Raw genomic sequence first — 25,134 nt, forward strand, 5'->3', positions numbered from 1 at the left:
GAGGTGACACTTCAAACTAGGGCTGTTACAAACGACTAATTTTCTCCCGATTAGTCAGCTGACTATTTTTACGATTAGTCGACTAATCTAATAATTTTAAAAAATGCTTTTTTAAACTAATTTAGCAATGACATTTTTGTTGACGTTTATCAATTCACAAAAACATTTCGGAACACTTAAATTATTTATTTAAGGACAAATAAACATGGAAATAACAATAATAAATGACGAATAAACAATGAGTTCAAATGCTGATAGAATTAACTAATGCAAAAGAATGGAATGTAAAAAGATTCAGAACACTGACTTCGCCTTTCCAACATGATTCAAATCAATTCGTAAAAAAAAATACCTAGGTTTAATATTAGAGTACTATATATATAACAGTATTATAATAATTATAATAATTATTCATTGCCAATCAGATTTTTCATAAAGGGTGTCATTTTAAAGGTATTCTTATTGTAGAATCTGAATTCTGAAGTATGTGGAATTAACTCCAGTAATTGTTATTTATTAGGCTCGAGCGTTTACGTCACAGCAGCACGGGATCATGCGAGATTTGCGACAACGCAACCATTGCGGAAGCATCACGGGACATTTAAACTTAGCGGCAACCAAAGATGGAAAAAAGTAAGGAATACTTGCCAGTTCGATACAGAGACAAACTTGTTACCACGGCGAAGGACAGATATGTGAGCAATTTTAAGGATGTGAACAATGTTGACCCTCACGAGCAAGCCGAACACAAATGGAATAAAGATGTCGACAAGCTTCCACCACTACGCGAAATGGACATCATGCTGTATTTAGTGTTTGGTATATGTTACTACACTCATCAGCAATTCCGAAACTACAAATCGCTACAAAGCTACGAACAGTTTTGCTGGGGATGGGTGCAGGATCTTCACTTTATGACCATAGCAAACGGCAACACATCTTTCTAGCAAAGGTAGGCAATGTGTGTTTACATTAGTCTGTGACCACGGATGTACAAATCTTTTGCTGCATAAAATGTAGCCTGTGTACAAATTCTTTGCCACTCTCTCACGTCAAAATATTACAGCTTTTTCATTTAGCAACGACATGAATTATGTCTTATGAAGACAATGCACATGTATGCATGCTAGTTGTTTAGCTTTAGCAATAGCTAACAACAGGCCGACTTAGGGCGTAAAGTTACTGAAATTTGCGTAAACAAACGAAATTAACTTACCGGAGTGGAAGTGCATAGAGCAAACTCAGTGTGTAACTGGAGAATCAAACGTTATGCCCTTCCTTCTGATCGAGGCCACCCATGCCATTCTTCGACGTTTGGTAAGTTCAGATATGAGCTTTCCCTCGCCTTTTCTCCATGTAGGGATCCGGAAGAAACTCAGTGGTGTTCCGTCGAGCTGTACATTCTCCTTTCTATTCGATCGGTTGTTGCAATTCTTTACCGCACAATAATTTCCAACCATTTTTAAAGAGCGACCTGTGTTGAAATGCCTCATTGCTTATGTTTCTCGCTTCCACAATGGCGATAGCGGCGGAAACCTCGCGAGTGCCACGTCATACGCTCGAGCCTAATATGACGAACATGACATGCTTTTGTTTTGATTTTTCGCCAAACACCTAACTTAAGCTTTACACTCCGCAAAAAAGCACTTTTTGTCATTGCATGTGGTGTCGGGAATAGATTTTTTATTTTTTTCATTTGCAAATGCTGTTAACCAGCGATTTTTCATGTTCGAAGTGTCACCTTTTAACAGCAAGTTTGCGCTTTGGAGAAGACTGCTAATGTTTTATAGCAGGCTAAAGAAGGTGCTCTTTTTTTCCCCATTCACTTCAATGTAGCAATGCTAACATTTACAGTGTTTAATATAGATGCGTTTTCTTATTTTGTATGTCTGAACTTTAATTCTACAGTGTGTTGATAAGAGAAAGGAACTAGAGTCTCATATGCCTTCAGCACACACGCACAAAGGTATGCACGCGCGCGCAGCGATAAAAAGCAGCCATGAAAATTACCGCCCTCATTTTTATTTACCGTGCGATAAATGGACTCATTGCATATTGCGACAGGCTTAGCAACTTCAATAAAACATGTCGTTAGTTAGTTAGTTAGTTAGTTAGTTAGATGGACTTACTCCTGTCGTCTTCGAAAATGACAACTGGGTGACAGTGTAGGTGTTTATTCACGGCCGACGTGCAGCCAAGCTTGGCATTGAAGAGACAGAACACAACAGTGTACCCTCCTTTGTTTCTTTGGAATAAGTAAATGTTTTGTACACTCCGGTGCACTTTTTTTGCTTTGTTCAGCTTTCCCCGCTTGCATACCGAGCATCCGACATTCTGAACTTTCCACGCATATATTTTTTTTACCCTTCATTAACCGTCGACAGGATGTTGTGCTCGTCGACGGATTTACATTATCGATGACGTCGACTTTGTCGACTAGTCGGGACAGCTGTACTTCAGACATGAAAAATAGCTGGTTAACAGCATTTGCAAACGAAAAAAATGAAAAGAAAAAAAAAACTAAAACTGACACCACATGCAATGACGAAAAGTGCTTTTTTGCGGATTGTAAAGCTTACGGTTAGCAGTTAAGCGAATGTACTTCCGGTGAACATTTCAAAATAAAAGCATGTATTGTTCGTCATATATATATATAAAGGTTTGTGGAATTAATCCCACATACTTCAGAATTCAGATTCTATACTAAGAAGAGCTTTTAAATGATGCCTTTATGAAAAATCTGATTGGCAATGAATAATTATTATAATACTAATATATATAGTAGTATAATATAATATTAATGCTAGATTTTTTAAGAATTGTTTTGAATCTCGTTGGAAAGGCGAAGTCAGTGTTCTGAATCTGTTTACATTCATAGTTAATGCTATCAGCATTTGACCTCAGTGTTTATTTGTACTTTAATAAGAATTTAGGTGTTCCAAAATGTTTTTGTGAATAAATAAGCGTCAACAAAAATTTTATTGCTAAATTGGTAAAATAAATAAATAAATAAATAAATAAATAATAATAATAATAATGCGATAAAATAAAAAATTGGAAGATTAGTTGAGTAATCGTAATAATAGTCGACTGACTAATCGGAAGAAAATTAGTCGTTTGGGACAGCCCTAGTTTGAACTCTACCAACCGATAACGTTTGTTGGTGACATCATTACATTTGCCTCAGTGTGGCTTCAAGCACATCTGGCTATGGTACGAGTAGCTCCTCCACCTACGTAACTGTGATTGGTTAGCTAGAATTGTTAAACAAGATACGCAGCTGCTCGTCACACCAGCACCATTGTATCCATTGGGGTGGCTTAGATACGCTTCTGACAAGTAATTGTTTCACGAAAGGAGATTGAATAGTAATTAACAAGAAAACGATAGATCAGCGATGGTACTATGCAAAACTATCGCTAAATGTAGCAACGAAACACTGTCCCTGCTTGAGTGCTACAGAATGCCTTTCACCAAAAGTCTATCTGAAATCATGTTGGAGCAGAGTAATCAACTATGAACAGCAAATCAATACGCGACTGTAGAGCAAAGCCGATGCCGCCGAGCTCTGCGAAAGTGTGTGCCGCCTCGTATGTTGACACATTCCAAACCTGATACACAAACAGAAGTGGCTACAACCTCTCGTGCTTTTCCAGATATTAAACTCCCTGCAGAGGAACGAGACGCACATAAGACAGACAAAGGAAGTTCGTCTGGAAATCATCTTCTAAAGCGTCCTGCTAAGAGCTGAAGTAAGAGCTCACTGACGGCTAGACAAACTCAAAAATTACTACTTGTTCACCAGTGACACATTTCAAGCTCAAAGTTCAACTCATAAATTTTAAAATGAACTACTTCATAGTTCTTTTTTTTCCTCCCAAATGAACTGCTGCAAACTACATTACGTTGCATTTTTTTTTTTTTTATGAATGTGTTATTTCCATACTTTGTATGCTCAAAGAAACAGAAAACTTGTAGGACTTGTGTCATAATAGTGCTATATTTATAAGTAATGTTAAGTGTATTAGAAACTAAAACAAATAATGATATCTTACTAAAAATCAGTCAGATTCCAAGACCATTGAAAATGTTGCTATTTTTACTTTTACAATGATCTCTCCATCTGAAAATCCTTCAGAGACTTTTTGTTAGATGCTTTCATTCTGAATCTAAACGGAAATTTTATTTTCTGTTTTGTTTCTGAAGCTGCTTGAAAATATTTTAGCTGTCTGTTTTTTGTTCATTTCCTTTGTAAGCTACTTCAAAATTGACCGTCCTCTTCAATATTATTAAGCTCAATTGTCATCAGTCTCATAATTCTGCTTAAAAGTGTATTGTCGTGTTTTTTGCTTTGTTTTTTTCTCTCTCAAAGTATGTGTTTTGATGCCGAATGCGGCATATGAGTGTTGGTTGACTGAAATAGGCATTGATCCACCTTTAAATTAGGGCTTGTTCACAGAGGGTTTGGGCAAATTTAACTTTGCTATCTTGAATGACAATGAATAGCTGTTCAAATTCAAAATGCACTCATTAGCACCAAAATGTAGAAATTTCCAGAAAGCCAAAATGTACAGTTCTCCCAAAATTTAGTTCACAAGCTTTCATTCTAAACTTGATTATGCACTGTTTTTACACAGCCCCAAGCAACGTAGTTGCATTGTGCAATTAGCCATTAAACGATGCTATATTTTGCTGTTTATCTGAATTAGGATACAGGGTGTTGGTAGATACAGATATTTCCTTCTATATTATGAGGCATCATGACATCAATAGAACATTCCACTCCCCGCAATTGCCGATTCCATATTCTTCAGGCAAGATCACAAGTGGCAAACATAAGGGTCGTGACCTATTTTTGGCCTGTCACATTATTTTGTTTCCGCCTAAAGCAAACCGTGGACTACTTTTCTCGCTAAATCTGTACTAGCACTGAAAATATGCTTACTTTTTAAACAAAAGGTTTTCAGCAATTCAATCGCATATCCACTGATGTAAAAAATTGAATGATTTTGTAGAAAAAGGCAATGTATCATAGCTTCATAAATTCATTGTTAGTCATAAGCAGAGTTTAAGGGGGTTCCTGGCCCCCCCGGTGGACGAAAAATGTCATCGCATGTAATTGACTTTCCTATATATGATTTTAAAATTAAGAATTTTCAAGTAAAATATTGTCTATAAAAATGTAAAGCAATAAAACAAACAAGAAAAATCCTAATCGTAAATCATAATGGGTCAAAACAATTTTTCGAACAGATCATGTGACTTTTGTAATGATATGAGTAAATCATATCCGCATGTTCAATTCGTTATGTCTGCTCGTCACAGCACACGGAGGTCAGAGAAACGCAGCGTGCTCGAGACAGCTGATAAAAAGCCTGCCAGTGGACAGTTAATCTTGATGTCTCTCTTCTGTTCTGTAACTAAAGATCTGTCAGTAAAAAACGTCAACTCTTTCAGTAAGTTGTCTTATTCAAGAAACCCACAAATACAAAGTTACACAATTGGCACCTTAGATGGTCATTTGCTTTGCTTAGCCAAAACCACCTGAGGAACGAAGGGGCAAGATTTGATAATATATGCGTAATTTTTTCAGACCTAAGCTTTCAAAAGCAACAAGAACTACTGAGCAAGAACCAAGGATTCAAAATGTGAACCATGCAAAGCCAGACAGCACCGCCAAAATGGTGATCGGAGTTTCAAATTATCCCACTAGACGCAAATTGTACAACAGAGCAACACACAACAGTTTCTGCCAAATTTTGCACCCATATAATATTTTGCTCCCAAAGCTGTTGTGGCAGTGAATAAGCCCTCTTTTACATTCAGTTGTTGGAGTGGGAACCTCTTGGTACCTCACGATTCGATACGATTTGCGATACAAAGCTCACGATAACGATCTGACGATACAACGATTGTCGTTACATTGATCAGGAAATCATTCTAGGATATTCTACAAACAACTAATAAACAGAAAAACAAGCTTCTGCTGTGAATTGGAAATAGTTTATCACTAGTACACGTCCAGTATGTTCATTCGCTGCCATCCCTCCCACTTCATACGGATTGAATGTCTATGGCCGTCAGTGGCAGCCAATGCCAGGCAATGATTAATTAAAGTAATTTTATGCCATTTAAGGTCATTTACCTGTTGATTTTCAGTTACTCCCTGTTGATTTTGGGGTATTTTATGAGTCACTTCCTGTATATTTTTAGTTACAGAACAGGAAGTGACCTGGAAATCACCCAAATTAATAGGCAGTGACTCAAACTCAACAGAAAATGACCTGTAAATGCCCTAAAATGAACAGCAAGTGACCTGTAAATGCCCTGAAAATCGGACAGAATGATTGTGAATGCTCTGGTTTCGAATGAACGAACGTTCCCAGTCTAAATGGCTTGGGCGTCGAGCACCGTTAATGCAGCCTTAGAGTTAACAGACACAATTATGGTAGAAAATTTTGGTAGCAACTTGTTGGTTCCTTTATATATATATATTTTTTTAATCCTTGACACCTTTTTAAAAGATCTATCGATTCTTGGCAGGAGCATATCGATAACCTTTTGGGATACAAAGTATCACGACATATCACCATTTCGATATTTTGTCACAACCCTATTCAGTTGGACTCTCAGTGTTATCCACAGGTGCTAAACAAACAAGTAACATCGTAAACTTGCATGTTCAACACAAATATGGCGTAACTTATTGCTTAACGACACACCGAAGACGTAAACAGTGAGAGAGCGGTGTGCAGTTGTTGTGTGCAGCTAACATGGCAGCATATGTCTTAGGAGAACTTTTCTTCATGTCTGTCCACGATCAAACGTAAGTACCGCTGTATTCGCGGCCATTTTTAACAAAAGTTGCAATTTCAGATGGGGTGCAAAATTTGACAAAACACCGGCGGTGACGATCTAAGCAGCCTGATTTAGAATTCCCCTCAAAAATGATGGGAAACAAAAAACGCTTATTTTCAACTTATTATTATAAATTTTCTTGTAAGTTAATTTTATTGCTGACACTGCGTTTCGGGGTCATCAACATGTTGTCCCCCCCCGCCCCAAAAGTCAAACTCCGCCATTGTTGTCAGTCCAAACAAATGTTCTTATATAGACTTTTGGTGCAACTTAAGACACATCATCAGTGTTGGCACCTGGGTTCACTGGGTGTTTCGGGTCTCACAACATACACCCTCGCCCAGGGGACCCAGCCGGGGTTGATCAAGTCCCGGCTTGTGTCTTAAGAGCATGTGACCACACGTCGCCCCGCTTGATCCACAGCCATCTGGACGCCTTCTCTGCTGCGGGACTGATTTTCCTAATGGCTCGCCTGGTGTGCAGTCCCTTCACTCCCAGCATCTTGAGTGCCCTGATGAGTGACTGACCGGCAAATCCTCTGCACCCGACTTCAATGGGATTGCACCGGGTCTTCCATCCCCTGCTTCGGCATTCGCCTGCCAGTTCCTCATACTTGGCTCTCTTTCTCTCAAAAGCCTTCTCCATCCTGTCTTCCCAGGGAACTTTCAGTTCCAGCAGGAGCACTTGCCTTGTTGTTTCTGACACAAGGACGATGTCAGGCCTGAGTGTGGTCACCGCGATGTTCTCTGGGAACTTGAGCTGTTTCCCTAAGTCGACTTTCAAATGCCAGTCCTGGGCTGTTGCCAGGAGACCACCTGCTTCACCACGGTGCTGCTGTGGTTTCTCCCCAGCTCTGACAAAGGTGATGGATTGCCTTACTGGCTATTTGTGTTTGCTGGTGGAAATCCCTGTGCTGATGGCCTCAGTGATGACTCGCAGCACTTGGTCATGATGCCACCGGTAACGTCCCTCTCCCAGTGCTCGTGGGCAGCAACTCAGGATGTGCTCCAGCGATCTGGCTCTTTGGCAGAGTGGCCACAGAGGGTTCTCAGCCAGGCCCCAGCGGTGGAGGTTGGATGGGCGTCGTAAACCGACTGGATGAGGAACTTGATCCGGTGTGGCTCAGATCGCCATAGCTCTGTCCACAAAATCTTCCGGCCAGCTGCCTCCTCCCATCGGGTCCACGACCCCTGCTGCCGCATTCCTACTGTCCTACTGCAGCGCTCTTCCTCCACCCCTGCTCGAACCTCTTTCTGGATAAGCAGGCGCCTTTCCTTCCCCTGTGCCTTGTTGTAGGAAGGTCTTTGGTTACTCCCAAGTCCTGCTCGTCCACATGCCACCGTTCCCACCAGCTCACTGTGCCGCAGGCGGGACACAGCCTGGTTGACTGCCTCTTGAGCGCACCACTTCCTGCCGGTCTCACTTGTATGCCAGATGAGAAGACTCTGCTGTCACTTGAGTCCTTGTACAGCAGCACCTCTCTTGCTCGGGTGACCATAAACTCCTCCTTCAGACTGCTGAAGGGCAGAGTAAACTTGTTGTTCCTCCCGTACAGTGCGATGCTGCTGAGACTTCGTGGAAGGCCCAGCCACTTCCTCAAAAAAGAGCTAGCTTTTCTCTCGAGGCACTCGACGGTGGTCATTGGCACATCGTAGACCAGCAGTGGCCAGAGGAGTCGAGGCAAGATGCCATGTTGGTAAACCCAGGCTTTGAACTTGCCTGGTAGCCCTGACTTATCCACCGCTGTCATCCAGGCTCCCAACTCCTCTGATGTTGCATGGAGTGCTGTGGTGTCCTTTAAGGTGCTGTCGTAGATCTTCCCCAGGCTCTTGACTGGCTTGTCTCCCACTGATGGAATCTGGGTGTCTCGTATGGAGAAGCGGAACTTGTCTGAGACCTTCTATTTCTTTACCACCAGAGTGGTGAATGTGCCTTCAGTTGTACCGGGCATTTAAAATGAATAATAAAGTGAAGAAACAAAGGTGTTCTAATAATGTTTTTTTTTTTTTTTTTGATGACAGAAGAAAAACAAAAAATCTTCTTAAGACTTGGCGTCATAAGACCATTATTAAAAGTACAGGCAAGGTTTAAAGTAATATTTCAATATTCTTTTTATGTGTCTTACATATCAGAGTAATCACAACTTAGTATGCATCGTAATTAGGTGTGTTGTAGATGTGCCTGACGTAAAAATTTGTTATTGTCAATAGTTAGCAGTATAGTTGTATACTGGTCTTTTATTGCTTTGAATGCAAGTCTTTTTTTGAAACGTCTGGTACAAATCTCATACACATACTGTATTTGTATTTGCTATGTCATAATGGTAATATTTACTGGGTGTGTCCCTGGGTATAACTAATATAATAGTGGCAGAAAGGCTGAGTCTGTGAAATAATGTCCAACTAGGGTTCTTGGATATCCCCATAAAGTAATATACATTCCATACCATTTGTGCTCTCCTCTATGCCAATTTGACAAGTATTGACCAGGCTGCTGCCATACCATAAAATATTAACTTGATAGTTGACTAATCACCAATTATTTTTGGGGATTAGTTGATTAATCGGCTAATTATATAAAATATTATTCTCTTATATTACTCTTGGCTGAACATTCCAGCTGTAAATGTGCATTAGAACCAAAAACTATTAGCTGAGAAAAGTGCTACTATGAATGTTACTATGTAATAGGGCTTGGCGTTATGGACTAGTAAATATATCAGGAGATGCATGATATATTTAGGCTAAATATTGATAAAAATGTATATTCCGATGTTTTCCTTGCCAAGTGAGAGGTTATGTTCGGTGCAAGTCAAAGCCAAATGTGACATGTCACAAGTTTTTTTTTTTTTTTTAACTATTTCAGTGAACAGTGGCAAAATCACATAAATAAATAATCAACCGTTTTCTTCACCTGATTCTTGACAAAATGCTCAGTTGTTCAAATAATACAAGTTAATCATAAATAATGTATAATTACAGAAGTACCTTATTTGAAATTGAAACTCTGAAAGGTGCACATTTCAACTATATCGATATTTACGATTTATTTTAATTCCATATTTCATTTAAAATGATAATGGCATGATTTTTATATCGATTTACAGTATTATCCAACCCTGCTATGTAACTATCAGTGTTTTCCAAAGCAACAGCAGTTTGAAAATTTCATGTTTAGCCAAATTACAAAGATAATCTCAGAAATTGGAGAATATTTAACATTAAGAGGCTCAAAGAAATTTTTGGTCAATTTTTAGGCAAACATGCTCTCTAATAACCAAAATAGCTGTTAATTGATTTGAATGACGATTCGTCAGTTAGTCGTGGCAGCCACAGTGTTAAGCATGCCAATGAGCTTGTTGATTTTAAATAAAGCATACATTGTTTTTTTAACTCTGGGTAAGTATGTAAGTGTTTTAATCATGAACGTTTCCTCTCGCGAACGTTTTTTTTCTGTAATAATACTGTTATAGATTGGCCAACAATATCAGTTATGCAATACTGTCTTTATTTTTACAATATCCTTGCTTTTTATTAAAATAGATATTTAATACATTGTACTAATAAAACATTGTTTTCCGTTTTATGTTTCCATGCTGTTCCTTTATAATCTCAGAGACGAAGGAAGTGGTGCCTCGGTGAGTGCATTTATGATGTTAAATATTGTGATATTCTGTTGTACTCGCAAAATGTAAATACCAAGTAAAGTGGTATTGGTAATTTTTTTTTTTTAAATGCTACGAATTATTTTTTACGGTGAAAAACAATGTTTTGTACTGCACTGTACCGGTACATATTGCAACATAAAACTTAACCGTATGTATAATTTCATATATATGTTAGGGGACTGGTTATCCATGCCAGGCCTACTAGACAGGAATTTTGCAGTGCTTGAGCCACAAGGCGGTTTTAAGAATATCCGAGAGGAAAAAAATGATTCAGACATAGGGACCATTTTGCTGCCAAGGCAGTTTTGTACCCATTATAAATACTGAGCTTCATCATTCCAGCAGTGTCCTCCGTTGCAATTTGGAGTCAGAAATATTACTTTGGCTATTTATTAGAAGTGGGAACCTCAGGGCACCTCACGGTACGATAAGATTTGCGATACAAGGCTCACGATAACGATTATCTTACAATATTGCGACACAACGATTATCGATATATTGGTCCGAAAATATATATATGATATTCTACGATACAACTATTAAAATGAAAAACAGGATATTTCAAAATAGAAAAAATTGGTTTATTGAGTCATTTATTGAACAACGACACCTTTTTGTGTGCAACATTGCTGTAAAATATACATCTACTGCAAATTTTTTACCTGCACATAAAGAGGGAACAAACCACAACCACTGATATTTCTTGAAGAGATCGTGATGAATGGCACCCTTAATTTCTTTAAAATTTTCAATAATTTAAAATCTTTAAAAGTGCTTTAGGTGTCAGTTAGCAGTTGAGCCTAGAGTGGGGCTATGGGATGGGGCATGATAGAATTGGTGGGTCTCTTTTCTTCGTATATGACCTTTGTTGCCACAAGCACTGGTTTGAGCACTTCCACCATCTGCATCAGCATTCGAGATGTATGACTCAGTCAGGTTGTTCCTCACCTTAAAAACAACAAAATAAAACAAAAATATTAGCTACTTGATAGCTTTTGAGTTGAAATCCTGATTTTTTTGTGTTGGAAGTATTGAGTGAATTAAAAAAAAAATGAATTGAATGTATAGAGCTAAATCCTTGCAGAGGCTAAATGTAGTCTATAATAATGCCTTGAAGCTGTTATTGCGTGCGCCTGGATGGTACATCGCCAGTCAATTATTTGTTAGTTCTGGGTTACCCACCTTGAAAGTGCTATTAAGAAATCTGTTGTATAAGTTCATGCACGATTAAATGAGTCTGAAAATAATATTTTAATGAAAATAACGGACCCTACAAATAGTTATAGATGGAGGTCAAGCATGTGGTGCCATTGACGTAAAAGCCTGTTTGTTGTGCATTGATAGTTTGTGCGTTTTATTGTTCTTTCTTTTCTAGTTTCTGTTTCTTCCTGTGTTTTCTTATCAGTGTTTCCCCTAGGATTTTTTGAAGCTGTGGTGGTGGGCTGCATCGGAGTCGGACAGCCTCACCATGTCGTGCCACAGCGAATTTTTTTTTCTTCATTTTTTCCCCCAAGAAGAACCATAACAAAGATATATTTGAAATATTTCATTAGCCAGGCTAATGTTGTACCTCTCAGCTACAGTACATGTATGTAAAATGCGTAGCTGATTACAGCTACGTTACCCGATGTACTAATGCGACTTTTTTTCTCGTGGCAATAGTACGACTTACATCTCGTAGTGACTCAGGGTTGGCAACCCAAACTGTTGAAAGAGCCATATTTGACCCCCCAAAAAACACAAAAAAAACTGATACAGTATGTCTGGAGCCACAAAAAATTAAAAGCCTTTAACAAGCCTTATAATTATCGATACTAGCTATATTAGCCTACTATAGAAATACGTAATTAGCCTTCATGATTAAATGTTTGTTTTCCCTGCAGTGGATCCTATAGAGAATGACGCACCACGTGACTACTCTGTTGTACTATGCCACCACAAGTTTAACTTCATTACAATATTAATGAATTGAAAGAATGTTTGTGTCATGTTTGTCCTCCTAGAAATCCTATTAAAACAAAAAAATATATTTCCCTCCCCCATCTTTTTCCATTTAAAAAAAAAAAAAGCTCCGAAGCATTGCTAAAGAGCCGCATGCGGCCCGAGAGCCGCGGGTTGCAGACCACCGTCGTAGTCCTCCTTTTTCCTTTTATTTGACCCTCATAAGTACTACATTACCACAACAATAACAGTCCTTCTGTCAACTGACCCATTTAGAGCACTGGGGGAATTCTAATAGCCGTGTAAAGAGTTTTACTTGATTCGGTGAGAAGGTGAATAGTTTTTTCCCCGTTGTTCGTAAACTAAATTTCCACACAAAGGCACGTCGAGGTACCATTAACTTAGCAAGGAGAGGTATGAGAGTCATTTTTCGAGTGTCCCAGAGCTCGCGAAATTTGGGTGGGGGGGGCGCATTTATCAAAGTTTCGTCAGCCGTAATTGTCTGAAGTTGGCGCGCCGGTGTTGTGCCGAAAAATAGCCACTCCACGTGAAATGTCCCCCCTGACGGGAGCGCCCACACGTCACTCGTACAAACAGCCTTTTCTTACCAATCGATGGACACAGAAACGACGTTCTTGTACCGTGAATATGTATCATTTTACTCTGCTTGAACTGATAAATCGTTTACTGTGACCAACGCTCTGAAAATAGAGCAAGGCTTTATTTTGGGCCCCGCCTCTCCGCAGTCTCTCAGCGCAAGTTAGTCAAAGTTTGCTTTCCGTCCAAGACGGCCGTCCACCGCTCACTTTCGCCGAAAAGTCCGATCCAAATTATTGTAATGCCCCGGATATGGGCAAGAAGGAGAGAAGTCTGTATTTGCTTACCCACTTTATTGTGGTAACAATAATAAAGAAAAACAATAACAAAATAACAGCGGGCTGCTACAACATGCGACCGCTATCTCTCGCTATCTCGCTCGTTCTCCCATTCTTCCTACTCGTTCCCCTTGCGTCTCTTAAGGGGGGGGCCTGCATAGTAACGAACATTAGGCTACAATACACAATGAATAGGTGTCCGCTGAACTCCTCCCACTCGGCTGCCGCTAGTTTGAAGCGGCCTTTAAAAAATTTTTTTTATTTAAATAAATAAATAAAATACATCTCATTTGCCAGGCGTGGCGGCTTTCATTTTAGTGTGGCGGTGCGCCACAATCTGTTGAATATAGGGGAATCCCTGCTTATGTCAGTTTTCTGTTGGTTTGTGTGCTAGGGACACCATTGTGATTCCTGAATCAAAATATATAGAATTCAAAAATTCAATAATTACTATTTTTTAATATGTTGGGTAAATCCTTTAACATGCACATCCCCCTATGTATCTTGGAAGCTATTCAAACCATTTTTAAACCTAATGTATCAAAATGGCAGTGATTATAGTTTGTGTAGTAAATTAGATGGAAAGTGGTTCTCAAATGATAAAAAATAAATCAGTAAATTAATGTAGGCTTGTTTGATATTCATTCCCATCCAATTTAAGGTCCTGGGTTATTTGATATTATTCAACACCAAATGTCATCAAAATAATACATGAAAATTAAAATATCATTGATATTGCAAAACTTTCTTACCTCAGGTGATAAAAGCGAAGCAGTGATGGCAGGTTGCTGCTAAAGAACCCGGTCACCACTTCATCACCAGCTGCAAGTGGCTGTGCATATTCATTGTTTTTCCAGAACCTTATTATTGTTAGACAGTTCTTGCATACAGCAAAGTCCTTGTTCACCTTCCTTCCATATAAGTGTAAAATCTAAAGTTTGTCAACACGTGTAATTTGTAGGAATAAATTTCTCAGTTTTTCGTCCACCATTCTCGCTCAATTTTTTTTTATCCCACTTGAAGCTTCCTCTCTTCTTCTCTAGACGGACTTGCGCGCACTTTACCTTCACCACCATTCTTGAACGCCCTAGTGGACCGCCAAGGAATTGTTCAACAAACATTGAATGAGCAGTTTACAGCATCCATACTCCATAGTATGGCCAATATGTCAAAAGTATTGATACTTGGTGGGAGCATATCGATTTGGTTGCATAATATCGTGATCTATCGCCGTATCGAGATATTGTCACACTCTTACTATTTATACTACTGCAGCATGTAGTTAGCTATCATGCTTTTCTAAAGAATGCATCTTACCTGTGTTGAAATGTATTTATCAAAATTGTTAAGTCTTCTATGTAGTGTGCAAAATTTCTTTTTTTTTTATTTGTTGGGTCTTTAAGAAGTTCACTTCAATGCAACATTTAATTGTCTGGTGTGAAAAAAAAAAAATCAAATGGAAGGGTTTCTAAAGTTTCCAAGTTATAACTTCTATGTCTCATTTGACTTTAGGTAAAGGTGAAGGGTCTTTCTAAGGCAGCTCTCATCAAAAGTCTGTCTCCTAGAGTCATGCTGTCCAACCAACTTTTGCCCAAAGGGACCAAGATGAAGGTCAATCTGGAAGATCAGACTCGTCAGAAAGTGTCCTTCAGCTTCTCACAGACCAAGAAGCCACTTCACAGCATTTTCGTTATCCCTTCCAGTCCTGAAAAGTCTGACACTGAAACTGACACTGCCTCATCCCAGCCAACTATTGACAAAGGAAGGGCCTCCGACGGTAAAAAGGAACATAAGCAGACTTGTCCAGTGCCAATTTCAACGGAACATACATCTTCACAGGTTCCAAGCTTTGCTGCAAAGCTGAAAATTGACTTGGCAAAAATGCATTTCAAGAAGCAAATACTCAGTGTGTCTGTGACAAGAGAAAAACCAATGTCTGTTTTTCGGGACGAGAAACCTGCTTCTAATTTGCTGGTGATGCCAAAATCGGCAAGTAACAGCGAAACCAAATTCTCATCTTCCCAGCATCAGAACCCTGCAAGTGTCTCCCCCTCTGATGGTTCTCGTCATCACTCTTCTGAGAGCCAGACAACCTCGAGTCTCAAGAAAACTACTTCCTCCTCAGGAAAAGAGGATAACAGTTCCAGTTATGAGCAGGATAAAAATGTATACAAAAGGAAAACCAGGTCACAAACTGAAAGTGTTTCTACACGAACAGACGCTGAAGATCCAACCCCAATGTCTTCCAGACGCAAATCAAGTGACTTCAAAAGTAAAACAAATTTGGAAAGCAGTGGCAAACCAGTAACATCAAAGTCATCGTCAAGGTCACAAGGGGTAGAAAAAGAAAGGAGTTTATCAAAACGGTCTGAGAATCATGAAAGGTCGTCTAGTTATACAAAATCAGACCGTGATTCTAGATACACATCATCGCGTTCACTACGATCAGACAAAGATCGAAGAAGATCTAGATCCAGGTCTAGATCAAGGTCTAGATCTAGAGGCTCTCGTACCAGTTCATCTCACTCAAGATCAGAGAGATCAAGATGCGAAAGAGCATCACGCTCAGAAAGGGCCTATTATCATGATTCCGATCGTAGATCATACAGGAGTTCTCCACGTAGAGACAGAAGACGATCTCGTTCTCGCAATGACAGAAATCGTGACACTTCAGATTCTGAAGATGACCATCGCAAGACGAGGACAAGGACAAGTGAATCCAATAGATCATCCACCTATTCAAAGTCCTCTTCGTACTCAAAATCTGACAAAACAACTAAATCTATAGAATCGTCACATTTGTCAGAGTCAGATAAAAGAAGTCAAACCTCATCCATGTATGAAAGGACTTCAAAGCGGCTGTCAGACTCTGACTGCCAGCGCAAACGCTCTCCAGTTTTAGAATCAAGGCATTATAAAGCTAGCACCCATCATTCAATAGATACCAACAAAAAATCAAATTCCTCTTCTCAACATACCCACATGGATAGTGAAAAACATGAACATGAAAATCACCCAAAAAGCAGCTCTAGTCACACTGAGACTGATCATAGGACAAATTCTCAGGCAAGTTCTAGTTTGGAGGAAACATCTAAAGAAAAGAAAACTCATCTGCTTGATTCTAAACAGACAACCTGCTCAACTGCAGATGAAACCAGTGAACATGATAGACAATCAAAAGACATATTTTATAGCCCCAATGACAAACTAATACATGAAGCTTCTCTAAAACCCTATTCAGTAGAAGAAAATATTATGAACTGTAATCAAGAGAGAAGTCTGACTGACCACCAGAATGGTGAATTGACAGAAACACAATCTGACAAATTAGATGGACCAAAATTAAGTTTTGAAGTGGAGAAAGAAAATGCACCAGAAATGAATACAAACGACAGCAAAGTAAATGCCACCCTAATAGAAGTAAATATTGAGGATCCTCTTCATCCTCAAATCATAGCAAATGATCATTTAAACGAAGCTGCTCAAATTTTAGTAAATAGTAATGATGGCATAGTATGCAACATGAACGAAATTGAATTTTCCCAAGTGTCAAAGCTTGTAATTAATACAATTGATACACTTGCCACAAATGACACTCATAACTCTGAACCACAAAGTGAACAAAGTAATGTTGATGCTACTTCTGAGCAGGCCAAAACAATTGCACCACTGCATTCAGACCAACCATATAAAACTGAGACTCTGATGACTCTTGAACAAAACAGAGAGAACGCTAAAAAGAACAGTCCAACTAAAAAGTCTCGATGGGATATCGTTGGGCAGGATGGCCTAGATTGTGAAGATTCACATGAGACACTTTGTGCTGAACTACCCAAAAAGATCTCTGAACAAAAAATGGAGTCAACCAAAAATCAAAGTCCTCTAGTAATGATTGGGAGCATGCAGGAAATTGAAACACTTTCCACACTTGCGCAAGAGGTGATGAGGCCAGAGAAGACGGTGAGTTACGACCATGGGGAGCCTTCCGATATCGCTGGTGTAGACAATTCTCAAAAAACAAGCTTAGACCAGCCTCTGTGCAACAGTGCCGCAACACAGGTCAACAGTGCCGCTACACAGGTCAACAGTGGTGCACTGATTGAGAGCTGGAATGGAAACAAGGATGAATTTAGAGACACTTTTCCCAATCAGGTAAGCAGAGGAGGACAGAGTGAGGCTAGTGATAGTGACAACTCTGAGTATGACTCTGATTGCAGTGAGGCAATAAAACGATTGCACTCTGTGGTGGTTGTGCCAAAGAATTCTACTGTAACAAGTGAGTCGCATGACACTGGACCCTCCTCAGGCATTCAAAGTATCTCAGACCTCCACACTGCTAATGAAGTGCCCGACGTGAATAGTCATGAAGTTCAATATCAAGTAAGCACTCAACAAAAACTAGAGGGTGTTTCTTTCCACACTGGTACTCTTTGTCAATCTCAGAGTAATATGATTGACAGCACTAGTCACTTAGAGGGATCCAGCTTTACTAATGTTTCACAGCCGTATGTGACTGGTCCTACCAATTTTCACCAAGGTATGTCTAATATCATGCACGACCTAAACAGTTCTGTCCATCACGACCAACTTCAAATCCAGAATTATGTTAACAGCAGAGGTGAACTGTTGCTCCCTCAAAACCAACAATCTGCCAGTGTTGATGCCAATGACAGGATTGGATTTAACCCAAGTTGGAGTTTTTCACAGTTAGAACAGCCCAGTAGTACATATCAACAGCCGGACAGCAGTCATGGACCATCATTACCCCAATCTATACTTCCAGAACCCTTCCATAGCGTCCAGCCGCATGAAAACCACAGTGTCTCGTGGAACCACCAGACCTCAGACACACACGTCCTTGTTTGTAAGGATAATGCAGGTCAAATCCACCCGGACTCACTCACTAATGATCATGATGACTACTGCGGAGCTAAACCACCCAATCTTTTCAAACCAACTGGTGACTACAGTGGACATCCTGGAGTGTCAAGTTTTGTACAAGGTCATGAGATAAGCAGCAACAGCAGGTGCCCAGCCATGCCTGACCCCCCGAGGGAAAATAGCTTTAAGACGCACAGAAGCAGAGGCCCTCCCAAGAAACGACGGCCAGAGATCGAGTCGGATTCGGACAATGAGGCTGAAGCCGGACCTACTGCCAAAAAAGAGCGGCAAGGAGAAAATGAAGCTGCTAAAGAAACTCAAGTCAAAGTTGAGGTAGTCCGTCCGTCGCTCACGTTACAGCAATTTCAAGACTCAAATCGATGGAAAGAGTTTGCCAAGACAAAGAGGATGCCCCCTTATTTTGACCTGATAGAAGAGAATCTGTACTTAACTGAGCGGTAAGATTTTGTGAACAAATGAAAATGCTTAGGTAGTTTCAGACTTTGAAAGTTTTTTAATGTTTACAGAAAGAAGAGCAAATCTCACCGTGATATCAAGAGGATGCAGTGTGAGTGCCCAATACTACCCAAACAAGACCGTTTACAGGGCATGATGGCGTGTGGGGAGGACTGTTTAAATCGTCTGCTGATGATTGAATGGTTAGTCAAGATATTCAGAAAACATATGGGTTGTTTAAATAAAGCTATACATACTGTATATATTTTTTTCTAATTTTTCCAATTTTTTCTTTTACTGTAGCTCCTCACGGTGCTTGAATGGGCACTATTGCTCAAACCGACGCTTTCAAATGAAGCAACATGCAGACTTCGAAGTCATCCTCACCGAAGACAAGGGCTGGGGTCTACGTGCGGCTAAGGACTTGCCATCGTAAGAATTTAATGTGCTAGGATAGCTGTGTCATCTACATTGGTAATATTTTCATATATGTGTTTTTTATCTCGTCACAGAAACACATTTGTGCTTGAATACTGTGGGGAAGTGTTGGACCACAAAGAGTTCAAAGCAAGAGTGAAAGAATATGCACGCAACAAGAACATACATTACTACTTCATGGCACTAAAGAATAATGAGGTAAGTTAAATAAAGGGTCAATCCAGGGTACAAGGATATTTATAATAGAATCAAATTAGGTAATTTATTGTCAATAAGAAATACAGTGGTGTAAAAAAGTATCTGAACCTTTTGGAATTTCTCACATCTGCATAAAATTACCATTAAATTTGATCTGAACTTTGTCAAAATCACACATATGTAAAAACAGTGTCTGTTTTAACTAAAACCACCCATTTATAGGTTTTCATATGTTAATGAGAATAGCATGCAAACAATGACAGAAGGGGGAAAAATAAGTGAACCATCACATTTAATATTTTGTGCCAGACGCTTCCTGTAGCTGCAGATCAGTCCGGCACATCGATCAGGACTAATCTTGGCCCATTCTCTTCTACAAAACTGCTGTAGTTCAGTCGGATTCCTAGGATGTCTGGCATGAATTGCTGTCTTTAGATGCCACAGCATCTCAATGGGGTTCAAGTTTGGACTTTGACTTGGCCACTCCAGAACGTGTATTTTGTTCTTCTGAAACCATTCTGAAGTTAATTTACTTCTCTGTTTTGGATCATTGTTTTGTTGCAGCGTAACTGATAAACCTTTGAATTCATTCTTCCATTAATGATTGCAAGTTGTTCAGGCCCCAAGGAAGCTAAACAGCACCAAATCATGACGCTTCCTCCACCATGCTCCACGGTGGGGATGAGGTGTTGATGTTAGATAACTGTTCCGTTTTTCCTCCACACATGACCTTGTGTGTTACTCCCAAACAATTCAATTTTGGTTTATTCAGACCACAAAATATTTTGCCCAAACCTCTGTGGAGTGTCCAAGTGCCTTTTTGCGAGCATCAAACGAGCAACAATGTTTTTTTTTTGGTTTTTTTTAGACAGCAGTGACTTCCTCTGTGGAGTCCTCCAATGAAAACCATTCTTGGCCATTGATGATGTGTGCACAGAGATATTTGACTGTGCCAGTGATTTCTGTAAGTCTTTAGCAGACACTCCAGGGTTCTTTTTACTCTCTGAGTATTCTTCGCTGAACTCTTGGCGTCATCTTTGGTGGACGGCCACTCCTTGGGAGCGAACCAACAGTGCCAAACTCTCTCCATTTGTAGACAACTTTCTGATTGTTGTTGTCGATTGAGGAACATCCAGACATTTAGAGATGGTTTTGTATCCTTTCCCAGCTTGATTGCAGGTCTTCAGACACCTCTTTTGACCGAGCTAGGTTTGCACATCAGACAATGCTTCTCATCAAGAAAATTCTTACCCAGTGTGTTTTATAGTGAGCAGGACAGCTTTAAACCAACCAGTGATTGGGCACACACCTGACTTAAATTGTTTGGTAAAAAATTGGTTTCAATTGCTCTTTAAGTCTCATTAGGCAGAGGGTTCACTTACCATAATTTCCGGAATATAAGGCGCACCCGTGTATAACGCACACCCGAAATTTAATTGTAAAATCTAGGGAAAATTATTGTACCCGTGTATAACGCGCACACTAATTTTAGCACCAATAAATAGAAGAATACAAGAAAACAGAGCTCGTGAACAGATACAGAAATGTCATTTTACTGACTGATGAAACACAGCACAAGTATAGCACATTGGTAGTTCAAAACATTACCGTAAACTGAAATTATGTACAGTAATAATATGATCTGATAACTTGAACTTACCAGAATCCAGGAGAAAACAAAACAGATGCGACTTTTCTTTTAAAGGCTGCTGCATAACTTGCTCGTTTCATCATGATGAATGTTTCTTCCATGGATTGATACGGTAAAATGAAAGTGAGAACTTAAGTCGGATATCCGAGAGAGCTCATCGCTGTCGGCACGTGAGTAACAATAGGAGCTATTGTTATTTGGGTTTGCGTTTCCCGATATATATATATATATATAGTTGACGGACACAGGAAGTCTGGGTTGTTACGTTTGTTATGGTCCGAGTTGCGGAGCTGCAATAAACGTTGACTCAAATGAGTTCAAGAAACTAAATCCTGTGCTTTATGAAGAGTGAAAAAAGCAGAATTTAACACAGACCAAATCATTCGGCCGATCAGAGTGAAGTATTACCGGAACAAAATGGTGACGTCACGTACCGTAATGATCGGCAACGGATCGCCGCATACGTTTCTTCAACACAACATAGCCTTGTCAATTAAAAAACAAATCGGTTTTGATATATATGTAATATATATATATTACTGTCTCCATCCATGTACCTGTTTATAATGTGCACCATGATTTTAATAGTTCATTTTGGGGAAAAAAAGTGCGCGTTATATTCGGGAAATTACGGTACTTTCCTCCTTCTGTCATTGTTTGCATGGTATCCTCAATAAAATATGAAAACCTATAAATGTTTGGTTGGTTTTAGTTAAAGCAGATGCTGTATTTTCATCTGTGTGATTTTGACAAAGATCAGATCACATTTTTATGTGAATTTATGCAGAAATGTGACAAATTCCAAATGTTCAGATACTTTTTCATACCACTCTAACTGACTTGTCATTATCTTTCTCCAGATCATCGATGCAACACTTAAGGGTAATTGTTCTCGGTTTATGAACCATAGCTGCGAGCCCAATTGTGAGACCCAAAAGGTTTGTTGGCCAAAGAAAAAACATTCAATAATACTGTTGAGTCAACATGCTCGTTTCCTAACTATGGATTTTCTTCCCACCTCAGTGGACGGTCAATGGCCAGCTTAGAGTTGGGTTCTTCACCACCAAGGCTGTTAGTGCAGGAGCTGAGCTGACATTTGATTACCAGTTTCAGAGATATGGGTATTTACTTTATTTATTCACATGTAAAATTGTAAAAGCTTATTTAGATGTATAACTTGAACTAAAATTCCCTTCTGCTTTAGGAAAGAAGCCCAGAAGTGCTTTTGTGGAGCCCCCAGCTGCAGAGGCTTCCTGGGAGGGGAGAACAGAGTCAGTGTCCGAGCAGCTGGAGGGAAGATGAAGAAAGACCGAACTCGAAAGAACGCTCTTACAACAGTCAGTTCACTTATTCCTGGAATCTGTTCAAATGTATTTCTTTGTAATAGATTTAGATGGTGTGTTAGTTTTCTAAATTCATGCTTTGTACACTTTGAAGGAATTGTTAACATCTTACTAATCGTGCTGTTATTCTTCAGGTTGATGAGGAACTGGAAGCGTTGCTTGAGAATGGCGAAGGGCTTTATGACGGGAAACAAGTCGTGTCCTTGTGTAGACTTATGGTTCGCGTGGAAACCATGGAGCAGAAACTCACCTGTCTCAAGCTCATACATGTAACTCAACATTAAAAAAAAAAAAGTTTTCATAGAAGGTGAGACTTGCTTGACGTAATGGTGCATTTATTCCCTGTAGGACACACAGAATCCGTCATGTTTGAAGCAGTTCTTAGATCATCACGGCTTGTCCTTGCTTTGGATCTTCATGGTGGAGATTTCTGAAGCCAAGGGCAATTGTGCCAATAACATCAAACTACAATCGGAAGTGAGACAGTTGATCTGTGCATTGTTTTTTGTAATGTAATTTTTTTTCTTAGAAAGTAGAAAGGATAATGCACAATCTGTTTGTTTCCAGATTATGAAGACTCTGGCTGTGCTACCCATCTCCACAAAGAACATGCTGGAAGAGAGTAAAGTCCTGACCTTTATTCAGCGATGGGCTGAAACAAAAGCGCTCCCTCAGCCCGTTGAGATGGATGGTTATTCCAGCGAGAACACGTCTCGTGCTCAAACGCCCCTCAACACTCCTGATGCTTCCAACTCCAAATTGGGAGCAGAATCTGACAAGGACACTTCGAAACCTGCTGTTTACAGACGTCTTAAAATCATCAGCGAAAACAGTCTGGACAGCGCACTCTCCGATGCCAGCAAAGCATCTGATGGCAAGGAGGAAGAAGAGGAAGAAGATGATGACGAAGAGGAAGAAGCTACTCAAAGTGCGCAGCCTGATGACAAACAGAAGTTAGATGTTATCGATGAAACTGCTAATGAAGTGAAAGAAACAACAGAAGAGCAGGTGAAAGATTTCAAAGTAGAGAAACAGGAAGAGATAGAAATGGCTTCAAATGTTGAACAACAAATTAATCTTAAAGAGGAAAAAGACCAAGCGGAGTTGGGCGAGAAGCCGTGTGAGGTAAAAGTGGACATGAGTGATGAACCAAGTAAGGAACTTGAGGTATCTACCAAACCAAGTGAAGAAGAGCTTACCATTCAGGCACCATCAGAAACAACAGATATGGAAAGTGACCAGCCTGAAGTTGAGATTCAGAAACCGGAGGTTGGATCAATCCAAATAGGTGTTCCTGATGCTTCAGCTGAACAGCCGGTTACGGACATGGTAGCCAAGACAGAAACACTGGAGACTGATAAGCTGTCTGCTGGCCCTGAGACTCAACCAGAAGAACCTGCCATCACTGTTGCTCCTCCAAGCTCTGACACATCCGAGGTCATTGTGCCCACTGATGACACACCAGCACCTACGGATCCTCCAGTGATAGAAACACCTTCCCAGGATGAAGAGGAAGGTGTTTCCGATGTGGAGAGTGAGCGTAGCCAGGAGCCCCAGGTCAGTGCTTTGGACATTAGCACTATGGCCGCCAGGCTTTTGGCAAGCTGGAAGGATCTCAAGGTGAGTGCAGAATCGAGTTGGTCGATATACTGTCTGTACCCTACTATATCGTTGGGCCCTATGATTAAGAATCAATGGTCTCTGCAGGTTTTTTTTTTTTTTTTTTTTTTACATTTTCAGGGACACCGGTTGATTCTGTTTGGAAGAGGCACCTTTTGTTCATGAATATTTACTTTTTTGTTACATCTAAAACCCAAAGGAATCGTCTTCTTCTCTTTCATTCGTCTTGTACTGTTAGGCGTCGCCACACCGAGTCATCGTCAGCCTATCTTCTGCATCTCTCTTACAACAACTGCCCTTATCTCTTCCATCACCACATCCACTCACCTTCTCTTTGGTATTTCTCATCACTCTTTTCCCAATATACTCACCATCTCCCCTGTGGTTGTATCCAAACAATTAAGTGTGCTCTCTCGTAACTTTAAAAACACCTCACATTGGCTGTTCCTCTGATGAAAAAAAAATCATCCAATTCAAAATGGTCATTTTGAGAGAGAACCTCAACATCTTCACATCCGTCACCTCCAGGTCTGCTTCATCTTTTTTTCACTGACACACTCTAATCTGTACATCATGGCTGGCCTGACCATTTTCCTATAAACCTTACCCTTTATTCTAGATGTGACTTGTTTGCCACATAAAACACCTCAAACCTTCCTCCACCTCTTCCAGCACGCTGGGATTCTTTTTCTTCTTATCCTTACCACACTCACTGTTGCTCTGTTTGGACTGCTGACCAGGTGTTTAAAGTCCCGCATCTTCAGTGTTTCTTCTCTCTGTAGCCTCAATCTTCCTTCTCCTGTAGCATTTAAATCCCAAAGGAATATGGTATTAAAATGTATTGAGGGTTGTAGTAATAGGGCCACTTTAGAGTTTGGAACATTACCATTGTAATAAAGGGGCACGATAGATTAAACACTTCATTGAATTTTGTTTGGGAAAAATCTGGGAATTTTTTTTTAAAGCAACACGAGGTATCTTTTCAACAGTTATATTTTCATTACATTTGTGATACTATGTCGACTGACAACTAGTTGAATAACACCTCTTTTATATCTTGGGAGTCGGGGGGGGGGGGGGGGGGGGGTTAAGCCACACTTAGCCACACAGTTGCTAACCATTATATGCTATTGTTTAGCCACAGCTGGATTCATTACCTTATTACTATTTGTCCTTCATACAGCCGCTAGAAACAGAAATGTTGTT

At 39.9% G+C, this 25,134-nt stretch overlaps 1 protein-coding gene across 2 annotated transcripts in view; it reads left to right on the forward strand.

The window, feature by feature from the left end:
- setd2 (SET domain containing 2, histone lysine methyltransferase) overlaps positions 1–25,134 on the forward strand; it is a 42,193-nt gene that overhangs the window by 2,805 nt on the left and 14,254 nt on the right. For both annotated transcript variants that reach the window (XM_057834254.1, XM_057834255.1), the window contains exons 3-13: positions 10,474–10,495; positions 14,854–18,680; positions 18,750–18,881; positions 18,982–19,110; positions 19,191–19,314; positions 21,826–21,903; positions 21,989–22,086; positions 22,170–22,302; positions 22,443–22,577; positions 22,657–22,785; positions 22,876–23,928. In XM_057834254.1, coding sequence (XP_057690237.1) covers positions 10,474–10,495; positions 14,854–18,680; positions 18,750–18,881; positions 18,982–19,110; positions 19,191–19,314; positions 21,826–21,903; positions 21,989–22,086; positions 22,170–22,302; positions 22,443–22,577; positions 22,657–22,785; positions 22,876–23,928 — 5,860 coding nt within the window. The remainder of the gene's footprint in view (positions 1–10,473; positions 10,496–14,853; positions 18,681–18,749; positions 18,882–18,981; positions 19,111–19,190; positions 19,315–21,825; positions 21,904–21,988; positions 22,087–22,169; positions 22,303–22,442; positions 22,578–22,656; positions 22,786–22,875; positions 23,929–25,134) is intronic.

The sequence above is a fragment of the Corythoichthys intestinalis genome, chromosome 4 (assembly GCF_030265065.1).
Source record: "Corythoichthys intestinalis isolate RoL2023-P3 chromosome 4, ASM3026506v1, whole genome shotgun sequence".
NCBI classification, from domain to species: Eukaryota; Metazoa; Chordata; class Actinopteri; order Syngnathiformes; family Syngnathidae; genus Corythoichthys; species Corythoichthys intestinalis.